Source organism: Mixophyes fleayi, chromosome 9 (assembly GCF_038048845.1).
Source record: "Mixophyes fleayi isolate aMixFle1 chromosome 9, aMixFle1.hap1, whole genome shotgun sequence".
NCBI lineage: Eukaryota > Metazoa > Chordata > Amphibia > Anura > Limnodynastidae > Mixophyes > Mixophyes fleayi.
Window position 1 is genome coordinate 103,234,759 of NC_134410.1, and position 15,399 is coordinate 103,250,157.

The 15,399-nt window shown below is 39.3% G+C and overlaps 1 protein-coding gene across 5 annotated transcripts in view; it reads right to left on the bottom strand.

Annotated features, from left to right (window-relative positions):
* RABGAP1 (RAB GTPase activating protein 1) overlaps positions 1 to 15,399 on the bottom strand; it is a 113,436-nt gene that overhangs the window by 26,322 nt on the left and 71,715 nt on the right. For all 5 annotated transcript variants that reach the window (XM_075184738.1, XM_075184739.1, XM_075184740.1 and 2 more), the window contains 6 exons: positions 15,109 to 15,183; positions 14,712 to 14,837; positions 9,640 to 9,783; positions 7,889 to 7,930; positions 7,032 to 7,160; positions 695 to 787 (listed from right to left, as the gene is read on the bottom strand). In XM_075184738.1, the coding sequence (XP_075040839.1) occupies positions 695 to 787; positions 7,032 to 7,160; positions 7,889 to 7,930; positions 9,640 to 9,783; positions 14,712 to 14,837; positions 15,109 to 15,183 (609 nt within the window). The remainder of the gene's footprint in view (positions 1 to 694; positions 788 to 7,031; positions 7,161 to 7,888; positions 7,931 to 9,639; positions 9,784 to 14,711; positions 14,838 to 15,108; positions 15,184 to 15,399) is intronic.

The following is a 15,399-nucleotide window of genomic DNA, read 5'->3' on the forward strand; positions in this document are numbered from 1 at the left end:
TGCAGTGCGTGTGTACTGGGCTGTGTGACTAAAATGACTATGTTAGTTCCCTGGCTTAGATAATTAAAATCAGCAGCATCTGGTAGCTATTCAGAGATAATCGGCATCCCCTTCCAGAGAATACATATGTGAAGGAAAAGTGGAGAACTGCAAGTGATAGAGAGTTACATCCCCTAACACCACAGAAACTGTACAATTTGAAAATAAAATACTGGCAGCATGCTCCTGTCCACAATTCCTCAAACAGCCTGGGATGTTTTTCACTATAACCGCACAGACCACTGTGTGATAAATGTATAGCAGGGGTCTTCCTCCTGCTATATAGAAACCCAGCTAGAAACTAGCTGATCACAACAGTGTGCCCCCAGCTCCCAGAAGCTACCAGTCTCCCTGGGCTGCGAGAGCCGTGGTATTTATCAAGATTGGGACCCATAGAGTGGTAAATCTGCTACTCCAGTGGTCCCAATATAGTGGACAGGGGCCCCTAGAACCTCTGGCCATTATTCCAAGAGTCTAGACGCCAAACCAGGCTGCTTGTGATTGGCTGGCGTTGAAGGGGAATCACAGATTTAAATCTTTTGGGCAGCGTTCACTGTATGCAGGGCTATAACACATATCCTTTATATAAAGTACAACTACATGGTATCACAGAATCCGCCAGGACACTTCTCTATGGTCTTACAATATCACTCACCTCAAATCTTTCCAGAGGGTCTTCCTGCTGCGCCTGCTGCTCCCTCATCATGTGATATTCTCGCTCGTATTTCTTTAGTTTTTTCTGGCTTATCTGAAATGTAAAATATTCTCAAGGATAAGGAATAGCAACCAAGCAGCTGGAACACAATCATCATCATCATCTATTTATATAGCGCCACTAATTCCGCAACACAATATTATAGGTTGCTTTTATTACAAACATGAAAAGGTCCACAAAAAAAAAAAGTTTATTACAATAATAAAGATCATTAAAAGAGAAAAGTAACTTGTGTTTGCCTTTTGTGGTTGCATCCTAGCCACATAACGCCGATTCTTTTGGCTGCTATAATGAATACACTACACCTTACATGGCCTACTTGGACATAGGGGCTGTGCTCCCTGAGTACCTTCACGTCATCTAGAGGAAAAGCCTGTGTTTGCTGCAATACGGCCTGTATGCTTTGCTCCCCTTTTGGTCTCTGATAATCCTGCTCCAGGCTAACCTCAAAGTCTATGCGTGGCTGTTGTGGGACATTCCCTATGGGCTTCCAAGGGCTCTAGGCATTGGGTGTTATTTGACTTTACATGGAGACCTAACCTTTCACCAACTGAATTTCAGGTTTCAGCACCTTAACACTAAGTTTCTCTGCTACCTGAAGATTTGCCATGCCATTAATTCTCCATCGCTGGTTTTGAAGTGACTTATCACAATTATGTAGTGTAAAATAAAGAAAATAATCAGACTCGTTAGCCTCAATTTGCCTTGAAACTTTAATAGCTTTGTGCGACATTTGTCCATATGCAAGTATGAAGCCTTGTACATTCTCATAATACCATGCACAAGAATCAGAAGCTACAGGGAATCTACATACCCAATTATTAATACTCCCTCTTTACAGTAACCCCCTTGTAGAGGACCACTGTTGCTTACCATTTAGATAAGAGTAAATGTATTACATCCAAATATAACCTTTATAATGCACCCCTGCAATAACACCTTTTTGTGTTTTATGATGGCAATATAAAGATATAGAACTGTAGTCAAAAACAAAAAGATAAATAAATAAGAAGTACTTTTGTGATTGACACTGCAGCTTCGTAGGCTGTACAGTGGATCATTCTTCAATTGTGCAGACCATTACAAAACAAAGAATAGGAAATGTCAAAGAAAACATGTTTCTAAAATAAAATCACTAAATTATACATTGTTAATAAAGGACAATGGATTCTCTATTTTTTTAATGTTTAGAAATGTAACATGAAGGTACAAAGCATTAACTAGCCTTCACCTGGCTTTTACTACAGCTTAAACTGAAACTAACTGCCCTCACTAAAGTAACAAAGGACTTGTTTTCGGCTAAGTCCACTGGTCACTTCTCCATTCTCGTACTCGTCGACCTCTCTGCTGCTTTTGACACCGTCGATCATTCTCTTCTCACCACCCTTCACTCCCTAGGTCTTCGCAAAACAGCTCTCTCCTGCTTTGCCTCCTACCTCTCTGGCTGCTCTTTGAATATGTCTGCTTCCGGCTCTCCTTCCCCGCCCCTTCCCTTTTCTATTGTAGTCCCTCAAGGCTCTGTCCTTGGCCCTCTGCTCTTCTCTCTCTACACCACCTCTCTTGGTGAACTCATGCAATCATTTGGCCTCCAAATCAGCAGCTCTATGCTGAAGACACGCAAATCTATCTTTCCTCCCCTGCTCTCTCGCGCTGTCCTAATCCAGGTATTTAACTGTCTCTCTGCTCTAACTACCTGGATGTGACAGTGCTTCCTGAAACTCAACATATCAAAATCCGAGCTCATCATCTTTTCTCCTGCCAATGTTGGTATCCCTCCCAATATCTCCCTCTTGAATGAAAACATAACTCTCTCTCCTGATACCCAAGCCCTCTGCCTTAGAGTCACCCTTGACTAAACCCTCAGCTTTACCCCTCATATCCAGTCCCTCACCAAATCCTGCCACTCATCATTTCTCGTCTCCACTATTGCAACCTCCTTCTCAATGGTCTCCCTTGCTCTCACACTTCTGATCTTCAAACCATACATAATTGTGCAGCTACGCTCACCTTCTTCTCCCACCGCACCTCTTCCGCATAAATCCCTTCATTGTCTTCCTGTCCTTTTCGGAATTCGGTTCAAGCTCCTTACCCTCACTTATAAAGCCCTTACCAACACTTCTCCCCCTTACATCTCTGACCCTGTCTTGAGGTACATACCTACCCGACCAATCCACCCCGCCTCTGACCTCCACCTCAATTCACCTCCTCCCATGCTTGCCTGCAAGACTTCTGACGTGCTGCCCCTAATCTTTGGAACTCCCTACCCTGTCTCGCTCGACCCAACCTTCAGTCCTTCAAACGCTCACTCAAAACTCACCAAGCTCACCTATCCTACCACCTCCTAACCATTCTCTTCATCACCTCCTCTTCCTTGTCTGCAATCTAAATTTTTCTCCCAGTTGGTCCTACTGTCTCTCACCACCACTCCCTTTAGAATGTAAGCCCTCACGGGCAGGGTCCTCTCTACCTTATGTCCCATATCTATCTACTGTCCCTTGTATATCCTGTCACGTCTTTTGCTATGGGGACTGTGCGAGTCCCCATAGCACTACTCTCACTCACCTGAGCTACTGACATGTATTACCTCATCTATTTGTTACTTGCTCTGTATGCAACGCTACGGAATGTGTGGCGCCTTATAAATAAATAATAATAATGTAAAGCATGATGGCGCATTTCCTTGTTCCTCAAATAGTAAACACATATTCAACATTTTTTAGAAAGATTACAGCCTACAACCTTGTTACAGAGCATGTCTGTTAACAAGCAGAGAGGCAAGATAGAGAACCTCTGCTTTTCTAACCTGAGGAGGGGGGACCAAACAATGGACGAAAATGATAGCAGGTTTTTGACAGAGCAACGTGCCAGAATAACCTTCCCCTTTTTTTCTGACTGGATACCACCACGACCAGCCAATAAGGAGTTGGCTGTAATTTTAGCCATAGCTATCTTAACCCTCCTCTGCTTTGGCTTAGTTAAAATATTACACTAAGGTACAAATGGAGTACTGAGGATAGCTGCACCTCTCAAATGGCAAGGGTCCTAGTAAATATACTAATCTGGGGCAAAGAATAGAATGTATGAAAAACCCTTTATTGTCCAACAATGGCTTTAATGGTGTTTAAGTGGGAACGGCCATGGGTCTCTCACGGTGAGGGTTTCTGAAGTCCCTTCCTTAATAAACAAGACAATGAGCCCGATTCATAAAGGCAGGCATCTGCCAAGTTTGAGAGTATCATGCCTAGAATAGTCAGAAACGTTTGTGAAAGCAGCTCTGTTTCGTGCGCCTGCGAGCGCAAAGGACACTTGCTACAGCGTATAATTTAGGGGAGTGGACCAAGCGGGGAAGCAGCGTTTGCCGTAGTCAATGTACAATGGGGGCGTGTCAAACTCGAGCATGCAGCCACGTCCGAATCAAGCCCTACTCACGTCACAGTTACTTTTATGTTGTATCTTTTACACCAGCTGTAGAGCTAGTCCAAGTCCTAATCAGTAGTGATGACAGTCTTGTATTCATGCTAGAACATATATTTGCAATCACGGGCAATAGTATGTATTTTATGTTCTGTAGACCTTAACAGCAATCTAATAAAGGTATTTCAACAGCGCACTTATCTTGACATCTGTGCCTTGCTGAATTCGTGAGTACGCAAAGCCTAAGTACGTGCGTATAACACTGAACGCGGGTTGCGCTCAGAATACGTGCCTTGATGAATCAGGCCCAATATGTACAAATAAACAACATTAGAGGAAGGCAATGTGTATGTAGTCATTTGCAAAACTACTCAAAATAAATGACAGAATTGTTTTGTTGCTTATTGCATGGAAAGATAAGTATGAACTGAGAACTGCTAGCAGTATATTCTGACAAAGTAACAGCCATGTATGGTATTGGACCAGAGCATGAACCAGAGATCACATATAACCCACAATCATGTCTTTTCTGGGATTACAAACAAGCTCCTTTCTACAAAGTACACTGCAAATAAATGAGAAAAATTAATTATAACAAAATAATATTAAGTGCCAAGTTAAAAACTCTTCCTCCTACAACAAAAGGTCAGTGCAGTAAAATGCTGCCAACATGTCTACAACACAAAACTTCTTCAAATGTGTGTCCCTGTTCACAGTTAGAGCATAATCTGTGTTAGCAACTGATCAGTGCAGTATTTCCTTAAAGAGCTACAGAGGAATTAAGTAAAAGAACGTGCTACAAGATATGGCCTAGTGTGGTGAAGGAATCCTGGATTGCTTACATGGAACAAGACGGTGCTGCTATACATTTCCAAGCTAACCCAAGAATCAGTGAAACATTCTGATAACTGATCAAGGCACCAAAATAAAACAGATAGGAGACATTATGCAGCCATCTGCAGTATACTTACAAACGTGAATCAGCAAAGAGGAGCAGCCACTGAATGCAGCTTTCCTCAGGCATACGGAGAGAACAGACAGGATATCCTTGGTTGAAAACAAAACCTCTTGCATTATTAACCACTTTCCAGAATAGCATGGCTCACTAACAGCCAGCATGGATCACAGAGCTAAGCAAAGAAATTACGGATAGGCAGCATGGAGCAGAGAGCTGGCGTATTACTGTGCCTGATGTACACCGCTCTCTATACAGTCTCTGATAGTGTGCCCACATATAGGACAGTCCAACATGGATTGCTTTCTGTAATACAATTGTAATAAACGTTGCACATAAATCAGCCTGACCAAAACTATGATGGGGTACTATGTATTCATCCCTTCTTTAAAAAATACAACACTATTATGGAAACTACGTTAAATTTTTAGTGTTCAAAGTTTACTTCATGTAGCTACAGGTCAATTCATTATACTATATCCAGAAACCACCTTTAGAATTCTCTTACTACAGACGGACAGGCAATAATTTCACTTTGTGGAGAAGTCCGGAGTTACAATGGGTCTGATTCATCTTCGGACATAACCTGAATGCAACTTGCATTTAAAAAGACTGCACATAACTTGTACGGACGCACGCCTATATTCAAATACAAGCAGATCTCAAGATACGCTTCCATTTGAATCTGGATATAATTACACTCTGGCTATAAGTCACTTACTGTATGTAGAGAGACAGAACACAGTGCATCAGAACGCATTCAAAAGAATATTCTATAAAATAAGTTAACAACTCAATAATATAATTATATTAAAAAAAATTGTGTTAAAAAAAAAACAAAAACACAAAAAAACCACATTACACTAAATACATAAATCAGAAAGTTCTTAATGTGTACATACAATGTATTTTTTTTAGATTTTCTTACTTGCAAACACCATTTTCTGTGCTATCTAGTGACATGCATACGTGTAGTCATCACTTACAATCTGTAGCTGGTGCAAATGATACGGCTAAAAATGACGTACTTAAGAGATGCCCTGAACTTGAAACTGCCACATCTGCGTTAGCACACCCTCGGTACGTCCTTACTGTACACTGCCTATGTTAGTACGCCTCTCTTCCCTTCTCCAGAGATTTCGCCACTAGGGATACCTGAACTAGACGATGAGTAATGTTGCAGCAACAAAAACACAAGAATGTTTTAGCCACATTTGTTATTACTCAACTACAGCAATACAATGTATCCCATGGGAGGTTAAATAAAGCACTAAGCTTGCCGAGTTTATTCTAAAATTATAACAGGTTTACTTTTATAGTAAGAAATGAAAGTAAGAAGAAATATAAAGAAATGGGGGCTGTGAATACAGATTAAGACCGAACCACCAGGGTTGCTCTTTACTGTAAAAGACATTATAATACTCCAGGTTTCGAGCCGTGTATTCACACTGTGCTATGATTCTTACAAAGAACCACCCCTGATGTAATAATGAGAACATGCATTGATCTGGAACACTAGAACTGGCCAAGAAAATGTATTATTGAGAATAACAGATGGACTTGAAGTCTGTGGTTGTGCACAACAAGGGGCTTCTAACATGAACAGATTTGTGCAGTCAGAAAAGTCTGAATACCTCCTACAGGTACTCAGGAGATTACACTAAGTAGACACTTGTGGTGCACACTAAGCAGACAGAACCAGAACAGAGATGGATTGAAGTAAATGCACTAATTTGAATAACGGGCACAGAATCAGATGCAAGAACTCCAAGCTGAGAGCGTAGTCAGTCATGTTAGCAATTATTCTCCCATGTGGAATTCATGATCCAAAGTGTGCTTCCTAATCCATTAATCAGATTGTGAAAGAAGAGGAGTCAAATAAAAAGAACTATTGATCATGATCGTTACCTTTAGGCTGCAAGCCAGTTCCATCAACTTCTTAGCATTGTCCTCGGAACGATAGCGCTTTGGAAGCTGAACGCGGAAGAACTTTAGAGCGCCCTCAAAGTCTGTAAGAAGGAGGTCATCCTTTGAGGTCTGGGGGAAAAATAGTACCGATTTAGTGTTATAGCTGTGTGTGCGTGCACATCAGGGACTGTGCATAATGCTACAGTAAAGAACATTACAATGAGTCACATGGTTCTGCAACAATGATTCGTAGTAACAAATGTGAAATGCAGAATTTAAAACAAAAGACATTTGTAAAAATGTCTGGTATAGTAATAAAATATCAAAGAATAGCATTGAAAGGGTGAGGGCTGTTCTTTATACTGCATCCCAGTGGCCCCACTCCATACAACCTTCTCACTAGTTCAGATACCAGAAAGGGTAATGTGCATAGCATAGTGTGAGCTAGGTGAGCAGACGCTCAGATGGTTGACCAGCCAAGCATGTTGAAGCCCTGAACAATGGAAGGTGAGGCAGGGTTAAGTGTTTTATTGCGTTCTTTCAATTGACAAGTCTGCAAATTTTCCCCAACCACCGTACAAAGACTTGGATATATGACCGGGTCATGGTATACCTGTGCTTTAAGAACACAGAGAGGTCCGAGATTCAATCAGGATACAACTAAACAGACATTTCAAGGCATATTTAAGAACACAGTACAAATAGTCCAAAATGTGCTATATTCCATAACAGCCAACAAATTGCTGTGTTAAGTGTAAATTATACTATACCAAACAAAGCTAGTAATTAACTGCAACCAATCCGACAACAGATAACGAATCTGGCATTTATAATAAAAACAGAGAAACAGCACTTACTTTTAATAATCCCAGTGCAACATTAAAAATGACACTTATTCCCTGTAAAAAAAAAACCAGAATATAATTTAAATGAAATATACAAACATAGCAGAGAATGTACATTGAAACATAAGATTGTGCTTAACTGTAACAATGTATGTTGACGTTCGAGGAAATCAATGTTTACATTATAGCAAGACATTGTAATCATGATGCTTTTTGTTACATTATATACGCATATATTCACTTGAGAGCAGTGGTGACCATGATCTGGATAGCTATGAAATAAAATATACCATTAAACTCTGCTAAATGTAATCCTGCCTATAAAAGGAGAGTATTTCAAGTGTTTACAAGTTTCTTACTTAGACAAACAAGTACAGGAATAATGAAGGGCTCTGCATAGGAATCACTGAAGGTGTCTGCGGTCCTCAAACTATGTTTACCTGTCTGCACTGTAATAAATATGAGGAATGGACCCCCCATAAGTACCTAATCGTGTTTGACTATGCTGGATTTATCGATGGTAGTGGAACTATTTGGGTGTTAAAGCAAAACAGGACCCTCTTTAATGAATCATGTCCATATGTAGCCTTATAATATTTTTCCAAAAAAAATACATGTATCAAAACATCTGCAATTCCTAGAGAAAACAAAAATAGATTTAGTAAAAAAAAAAAAGAAATAAATAGCAGTTCTTGTGAAAGTAAGGAACTTACAATATATATAAGGGCAATAAAATCTTTTGATACAGAACTATTGTTTCTGTGAAGGGTTATTACAGGTTTCCCCAGAAGAGGGCGATGCAGGACCACAAGTTACCAGTACAGATTCAGCCTTGCTCACTGCACTTCCCGTTTATGATTTTGTCTTTGAACTCTGCATTCGTAATTACAATATGCACTTGTTACCAGACTGAAGTGTTCTATATACCAGATCAGTGTTTTTCAGGGACATGTTTTCCAGCTGTCCTCACTGAATCAAAAGTGAAATAATTAGTACTACCTGTGGATCTTTTAAAATGTGTTGGCCAGGAGTGAATACATGGAAAGCATATCCTACTAGCAGTCCTGAGGATTGGATTTGAGAAACACTTATCTAGTATATAGGACACTTCCAGTCTGGAGATGATTATTACAGTTCTCAGAGGTTTATCCTATCATTAAGCAAATGGCAGAGTGATTGCCATAGGAAGAAATCTGCTATTAATATCTTATTTACAAAGCACATACAGTGAACACAAGGCAAAGAAGAAACCACCCGAACAAGCTAACAGTCTAATAGTTGTGGGAAACACTTGATACATAAGGTAGCAGAACTGCTGTTGATGGGGCTACATATTCATGGACCCACACATTGCACTATTTTGCACCACGCTAAAGGCCTACTATGCATTAGCCACCACATTGGAGGTCTGCGATATAATTGCCACCACAATGGACTACACTTTTAATACTAATCAGCAAGAATGGACTCTGGTTGGTATGTTAGCTAACATAATTGTTTCATAATGGACTTTGCTTTGTAACTAGTCAATAAAGTTGGCTCAGGTTTGTATAATTGCCACCAGATAAAATCTTACTTTGTAAGCTAGTCACAAGAGGGCTCTGTGCTGCAGTTACTGGACTGCTGGCCAGGGTCCTGTTTACCAGATCACTGTTAGTAGCCAAGTTCAAGTATGGGATTGTTGCGATTATTTTTCTTAACTCCACCACTTGTCAGTTCCAGTAGCAGTTTGTCTGAAAGGTTTTATTGTGCAATGTACCTACCTCACACAGGAGCAAGTCGATGATGTGGAAGACCATGTACAGGGGGAACTTGGCAGTGAAGAGTGTCAGAAACCATTGGGAAGCATACATGTGAGCTTCAAGACTGATCTCCAGAAAGTGAGTGTACAGGTCAGCGATATACTCCTGACAGAAAGAAAAACAGATAAAGGGTTTCCTTGAACAATGGTTCGCTCAGCAAGTTAGCGTCTCGTACACTAAGCACACTAAATACCAACTCTCAAAGTATATAGTCTTCCTCTTCTACTAACATTCATAACGTATTTGACCTGTAGGTTGTTTAAATGTCCATAGGCTGAGGCATTTGGTTTGTCTAAATTGTCAATTTCTTAAACTGGTCACATATGGGCAGAGCCAGATTGGACGAGATCTAGGTGCTCAGAGCTCAGAATGAGTGACAGGATGAATTCCAGTTTCATTGGGTCCTGTCAGTAGTCAGACGTGGACCACACACACAGGCCGAATGTGAAATTCCAAATGTATTTTCCAGAATGCCTGAAAACAATCCATCAATTTTGATCAGATTATTGTGCTTGTTTCGTGGCCAAACACATATCTACGTATTTCAGCTTTCCTGAAAACAGCTGCTAACACTACACGGTAAATACAGTGGGATACACTCATTTTAACAACATTATGACATTAATGTTTTACTTGACTAATTGCTCAGAAGATTCCATTATAACCAGTGTTACAAGAATGTAAGATTTTTGAAGGGCGTACTCAACATTTGCACGTTTTCATTTGGGAGGCTTTATACAATGAGATGAAAACAAATGTTTTCATATTATTGGGAGAAAGTTGCCTCTAAAAATAGCCAAGCAAACAGGAATGTCTGCGGGTGAATGAACAAACTGATAAGCAGACAAGGAAACACCCAATCCTGCAATGCACCAGCTGTGCCTGATATGGGCATATTATTGGAAGCACAAGCTGCCAAGCAAATTATAGGTGATTATTGCAGCAGAGTAAATGGAGATTAGAAACTGTAGCAAGTATGTAAGGAGTAACAGAGATAGCAGACATTCAATGCATTCATTCACCTGCAGGGAGGACAGATGATAACCAAAATATGGAGGAATACTTTATTTTTTATTTGTTTATTCTCCTTCTGATTTTAAGAAAACACATAATGGATATTTTAATCATGCATTACAAAAGGTGCATAAAATCTAAGGGAGTATGGAAATTATGGTTATAAAACATACATCCCAAACCATTAGTGTGGTGCATGTAGTGCCATGTTGTAGTGTTAATATATGTTCTACTCACTGTATTTTATTTCCAAATGGATGAAATTATGACTCTCCTTTTTTGTACAAAGCCAATAAATTCACAGGCAGCCGTGACAGACAAAGAATGACTCGCACCTCAGTATTATTATTAATATTAGTAACACAGTGACTTCTTGCAGAATGGAAGTTACTCAAAATTCTAAAAATATATCTTGCAACATCTACAGAAGTATATGTAAAAATTTACATATAATGAAACCTTTTAGTACAAGCTATTTATTGATCCCCTCGATCAATCTTTTCTGACTCCGTAAAGTGTCCTTTTGCCCTTTCTACAAGCTTTCAGACATGAAGTCTGGTAAACCGATAACAAAAATGCTCCCTGCAGAATCGCAGTCAAATGTATTTTCAGATCTTATAAGCCTCTAAAACCAATATATAGGGCTGGAAACAGGCAGAGGCAGGACAGACGCCTACCTTCAGCACAAGGGAGTCCAGCTGAGAGGGCCATAGTTGCCCAGTCTTCAACACTCATTCTTTCAATGTATCTTCCGACTTTATTTGTCTTCTTATTTATTACCCAGCAATTATATGACAGCTGAACTCAGTTCTACCTCAGTATCCTGCTTAAATTGTTTCTTTATTTACCCAATGTTCAGCACATAATGCACATCTATGTGTTCAACACAAGCTGCAAAGATCTATATCTACTGAAATCTTGGTGATAGTACTAGTGTGCCCTTTATGCTAACAGAGAATAAGCAGAAGACTTCAACACCTTTAGAGATCCATCTCAGCTTCATTATCTTCATGAGATGCATCATGTGTAAGGACACAAGTGGGTAGTGCTGGAAACATTAGGGGCTAACCTATCCAATGTTCTATGGTGGTCAATGAATAAAAATGTACCTAATATATTGGTTGGTGTTAATGTGGATGTAAATGGTGCCCAAGGGTTGGGGAGTGCGGGATTTGAGTGGTGAGGCATAGCTTGGCATCTTGACTTCTGGTGCCCCGGGAACTTGTTCCCCCCACCTGTTAAACATACAGATGTTCTTACCAGGGGGTGTCTAACCACACCTTATTCAAAGAGGATTACATGAGTGGCACACTACAGTACACGGTTATAATTTAGATGAGCATCAGTGTGGACCAGAGAAAGGCACCCATCTGTATAGAATGTTAGTAATAACTTTTTTGCAATACAAGGCAATTTGTATTTTAGATTTAGTGTACTAACATGTCAAACATTTCATTTTCATCTAGCAGTTTTCGTGTGATACGTTTTAGCTTAGGGCTACATTTATCAAGGCAAGTATGGAGGAAAGAGCAGTGCATTCGCACGCTTACCTTGCCTCCGTACTGCGCAAAGCGCTGCGGGTGTGGAGAAGTAGTTGGGGCAGAGTGCAGGCAGGCTCGCTTGCTTATGATATTAATGCGTTGAAATCTTTGTCACCCCTGCTCCATTTTTAAGCTGAGTAGATATGTTATATGTAAAACAAAATATTACAGATCGCGCCACTGCGCCAACAATTAGTACATAGAACCCATAGACTAAGCAATCTTAGCATGTATATCAGTGATGGGCAATATGGTACACTTTAACGTGCTGTCCTCTAAGTTTCAAAAGCACTGCACATTACCACTAATCTCATATATTCCGCTCACCCATGCCCACATATGCCCTCTCGTACATCCCACTGCCTTCCTGTTTCACATGACGCTGGAATTATATGAAAATGCTCAGTACTGCACCTTTAATCGATAGTTTCTCAGGATTGCAATATTTTAATTCGAACGTCTTTTTATTGAAATTTTTCACTTTGGACGGATTTATATTAAATATGTTACTTAATTACATTACAATTTGATATAAGCTATAATAAATGTGCTAAACTGTACATATCAATTTGAAATTTTATTATTTCACAAGAAGACTGAATGAATAGAATACATTAATCGTGAGAGCCAATGTAGTATATTAACTGTCCACTATACCTCTCCAAAATTTCACTGAATAACTTTTAAGATTAAATGGGACCTCATTTTTTTTATTTGCTTAATTGTGAATAGCACAAGGCTGAATACGCAATATATACAATCATGTTATCTCTATATGCAGGAAATTAAATAATTCAAGAGTTGTATCTGCCACCTCGTTTTGTTTGTTGTCATATTTTCAGTCTCTGTATGGCCATGACCCCAATGACTACATATCTGGCCCAAATGATTTCACACATAATCCTTGCCCATAAGACCATGGGGTATATTTACTAATCTGCGGGTTTGAAAAAGTGGTGATGTTGCCTATAGCAACCAATCAGATTCTAGTTTTCAGTTATTTAGTACATTCTACAAAATGACAGCTAGAATCTAACTGGTTGCTATAGGCAACATCTCCACTTTTTCAAACCCGCCGTTTAGTACATTTACCCCCATATCTCCAAATTAATGTATTTTGAGATGTTCACCACACCTAAATGAGATTGACATCAGAGCTCTGGAACAATGAAGAGATTATGTGTAAGAAAACACAATTAATGGCACCTCTGCTTATATAAATTCTGCAAGCAGCTGAACGCCATAATAGAAACCTTATTGATTCCTATAACAATATTTTTAGACATTTATCGCCTAATGTTAACATTAGACAAATACATAATAAAAATATAGTGAGAGTCTTTTTAAATGCTGCCAGGAAGAATCAGCTTCCCAAAACTAGCGACATCAATTCTTCCCTCAAGCTGGGGATGCATCTGGTCAGTGATTAGGATAAATTAACTCTACTGGCAGCGTGGGCTTCTATGAAGTCACACTGTATCCAACACAAAGCTGCTTCCCTGTTACCAAGCGTTATGCAAATTGAAGATCTAGTGAATTACAGAATGAAACAATTTGGACCAGTTATATAATCCAAGTCCGGTGTGCACCAAAAAACAAGTAATCACCAGAATATAGTTGTATTGCAAATATTTTCATTGCCATCGCGTTCCTGAAACTTTAATCTCAGGATCTGAGTGCTGTTAATTACATAGGCCTTCCAGTCTTATGTTTCAGCACTTTACCATCTAGGAAAGTAGTTATGTTTCTGTATAGAGTAAACAAATTGTGAGGTCTTGTTACTCTTCATTGCCTTTGATTTTAAACACATAGAGGAATCTCATCTTGACCTTATGCTGTCTCTGTTGTCCTCAATGTTAATAAAAAAAAGTTTGTTGTATGCAGATTAATTACAAGGAACAAGCTGATCAGTTTTACAAGCAAATGGACAATCATACAAACACAAACATAAACACAAGCCCCTAAATATAAATAAAATATATTAGAACAGTGATCGGCAATAGACTTTCATCTGCGCCCCCCAGGCCTGTTTGTTATAGCTTGTAACAGTTTTTTTTTAAATCCATGCTATGTTATTAGACAGATGTCTCTTTTAATGATTGTCATATTCTAGTGTAAAAACCAGAGTGTTTGCATATACATTAATCTAATATTTGTCACAAAGTACAAAACAGACATTTGTTCAAGTGTTTTTTCTTTAAACAGTCTACCCACGATACCTGTCACATACATTACAGTATAGGAAAAATGCATTCAGATGGTGAGAATACTACCAGAGGAACCAATCGGATTGCTTTTGAGTAGATGTAAAGACCTGTTTACATGTGTCATAACATTTTGCTACCAGTAGCACTTGTTTTGTACATTATAGTTTGTGACTTTTACTGTATGCTTTAAACTAAATGTAAAAGTTTGGGGGGCTTCTCTCCCGTCAAATTATGACGCTTCGCCTAGTTACCCGTGTACTTCTTTTCTAACCTGCATTAGGCGCTCCAGCTGATAAAACTTGCAGTGCAGATCTTCAAAGTTCTGTTTGAAAAGTTCTCTGAGTCCATAATCGAACATGATTTTGACCAGGACGCTGAAAGCTTGTTCTTCAGGCATCTGTGGGAGCAGGCAAAAGTCAAGCTTCCTGTATAAAACGTAGCGGATCTCTTCTATGTAAACATTACTGCTATTCCCCAGACATGTTTTTACGAAACATCCCAGACAGAGAAGATCCCAAAAGGTCATGCCAGGTCAACTATCAGTATAATACACAATACCACCATAACTGCATATTCACACACCATCGTATTAATCTATCACACCCAGCATACGGCATGATTTACAGAGACATACAGGAAAATTCAGCATAGATGAGAAATAAACTTACATGTAACAAGAGAACAGCAGCAAGAAAGGACTGTCCTTGGCAATACCCAATCTCTTCATCATATACAGAATAGGCCTAAGAAAAGATGACAGAAGACAGATGGTCATAACTTCCTAAAAGTTTTAAACTTCACAGCCTGCAGTGGTATTCCTTCAAAAACACTACTTATACTTGGCAGATTTCCTATTACTTGTCATATAAACTTCTGATTTACACTGTGTATCAGACGATAAAAATAAAATGTACATAAAAAAAGTGTAATCCACACAGTGAAAACATTTCTAGATTTGG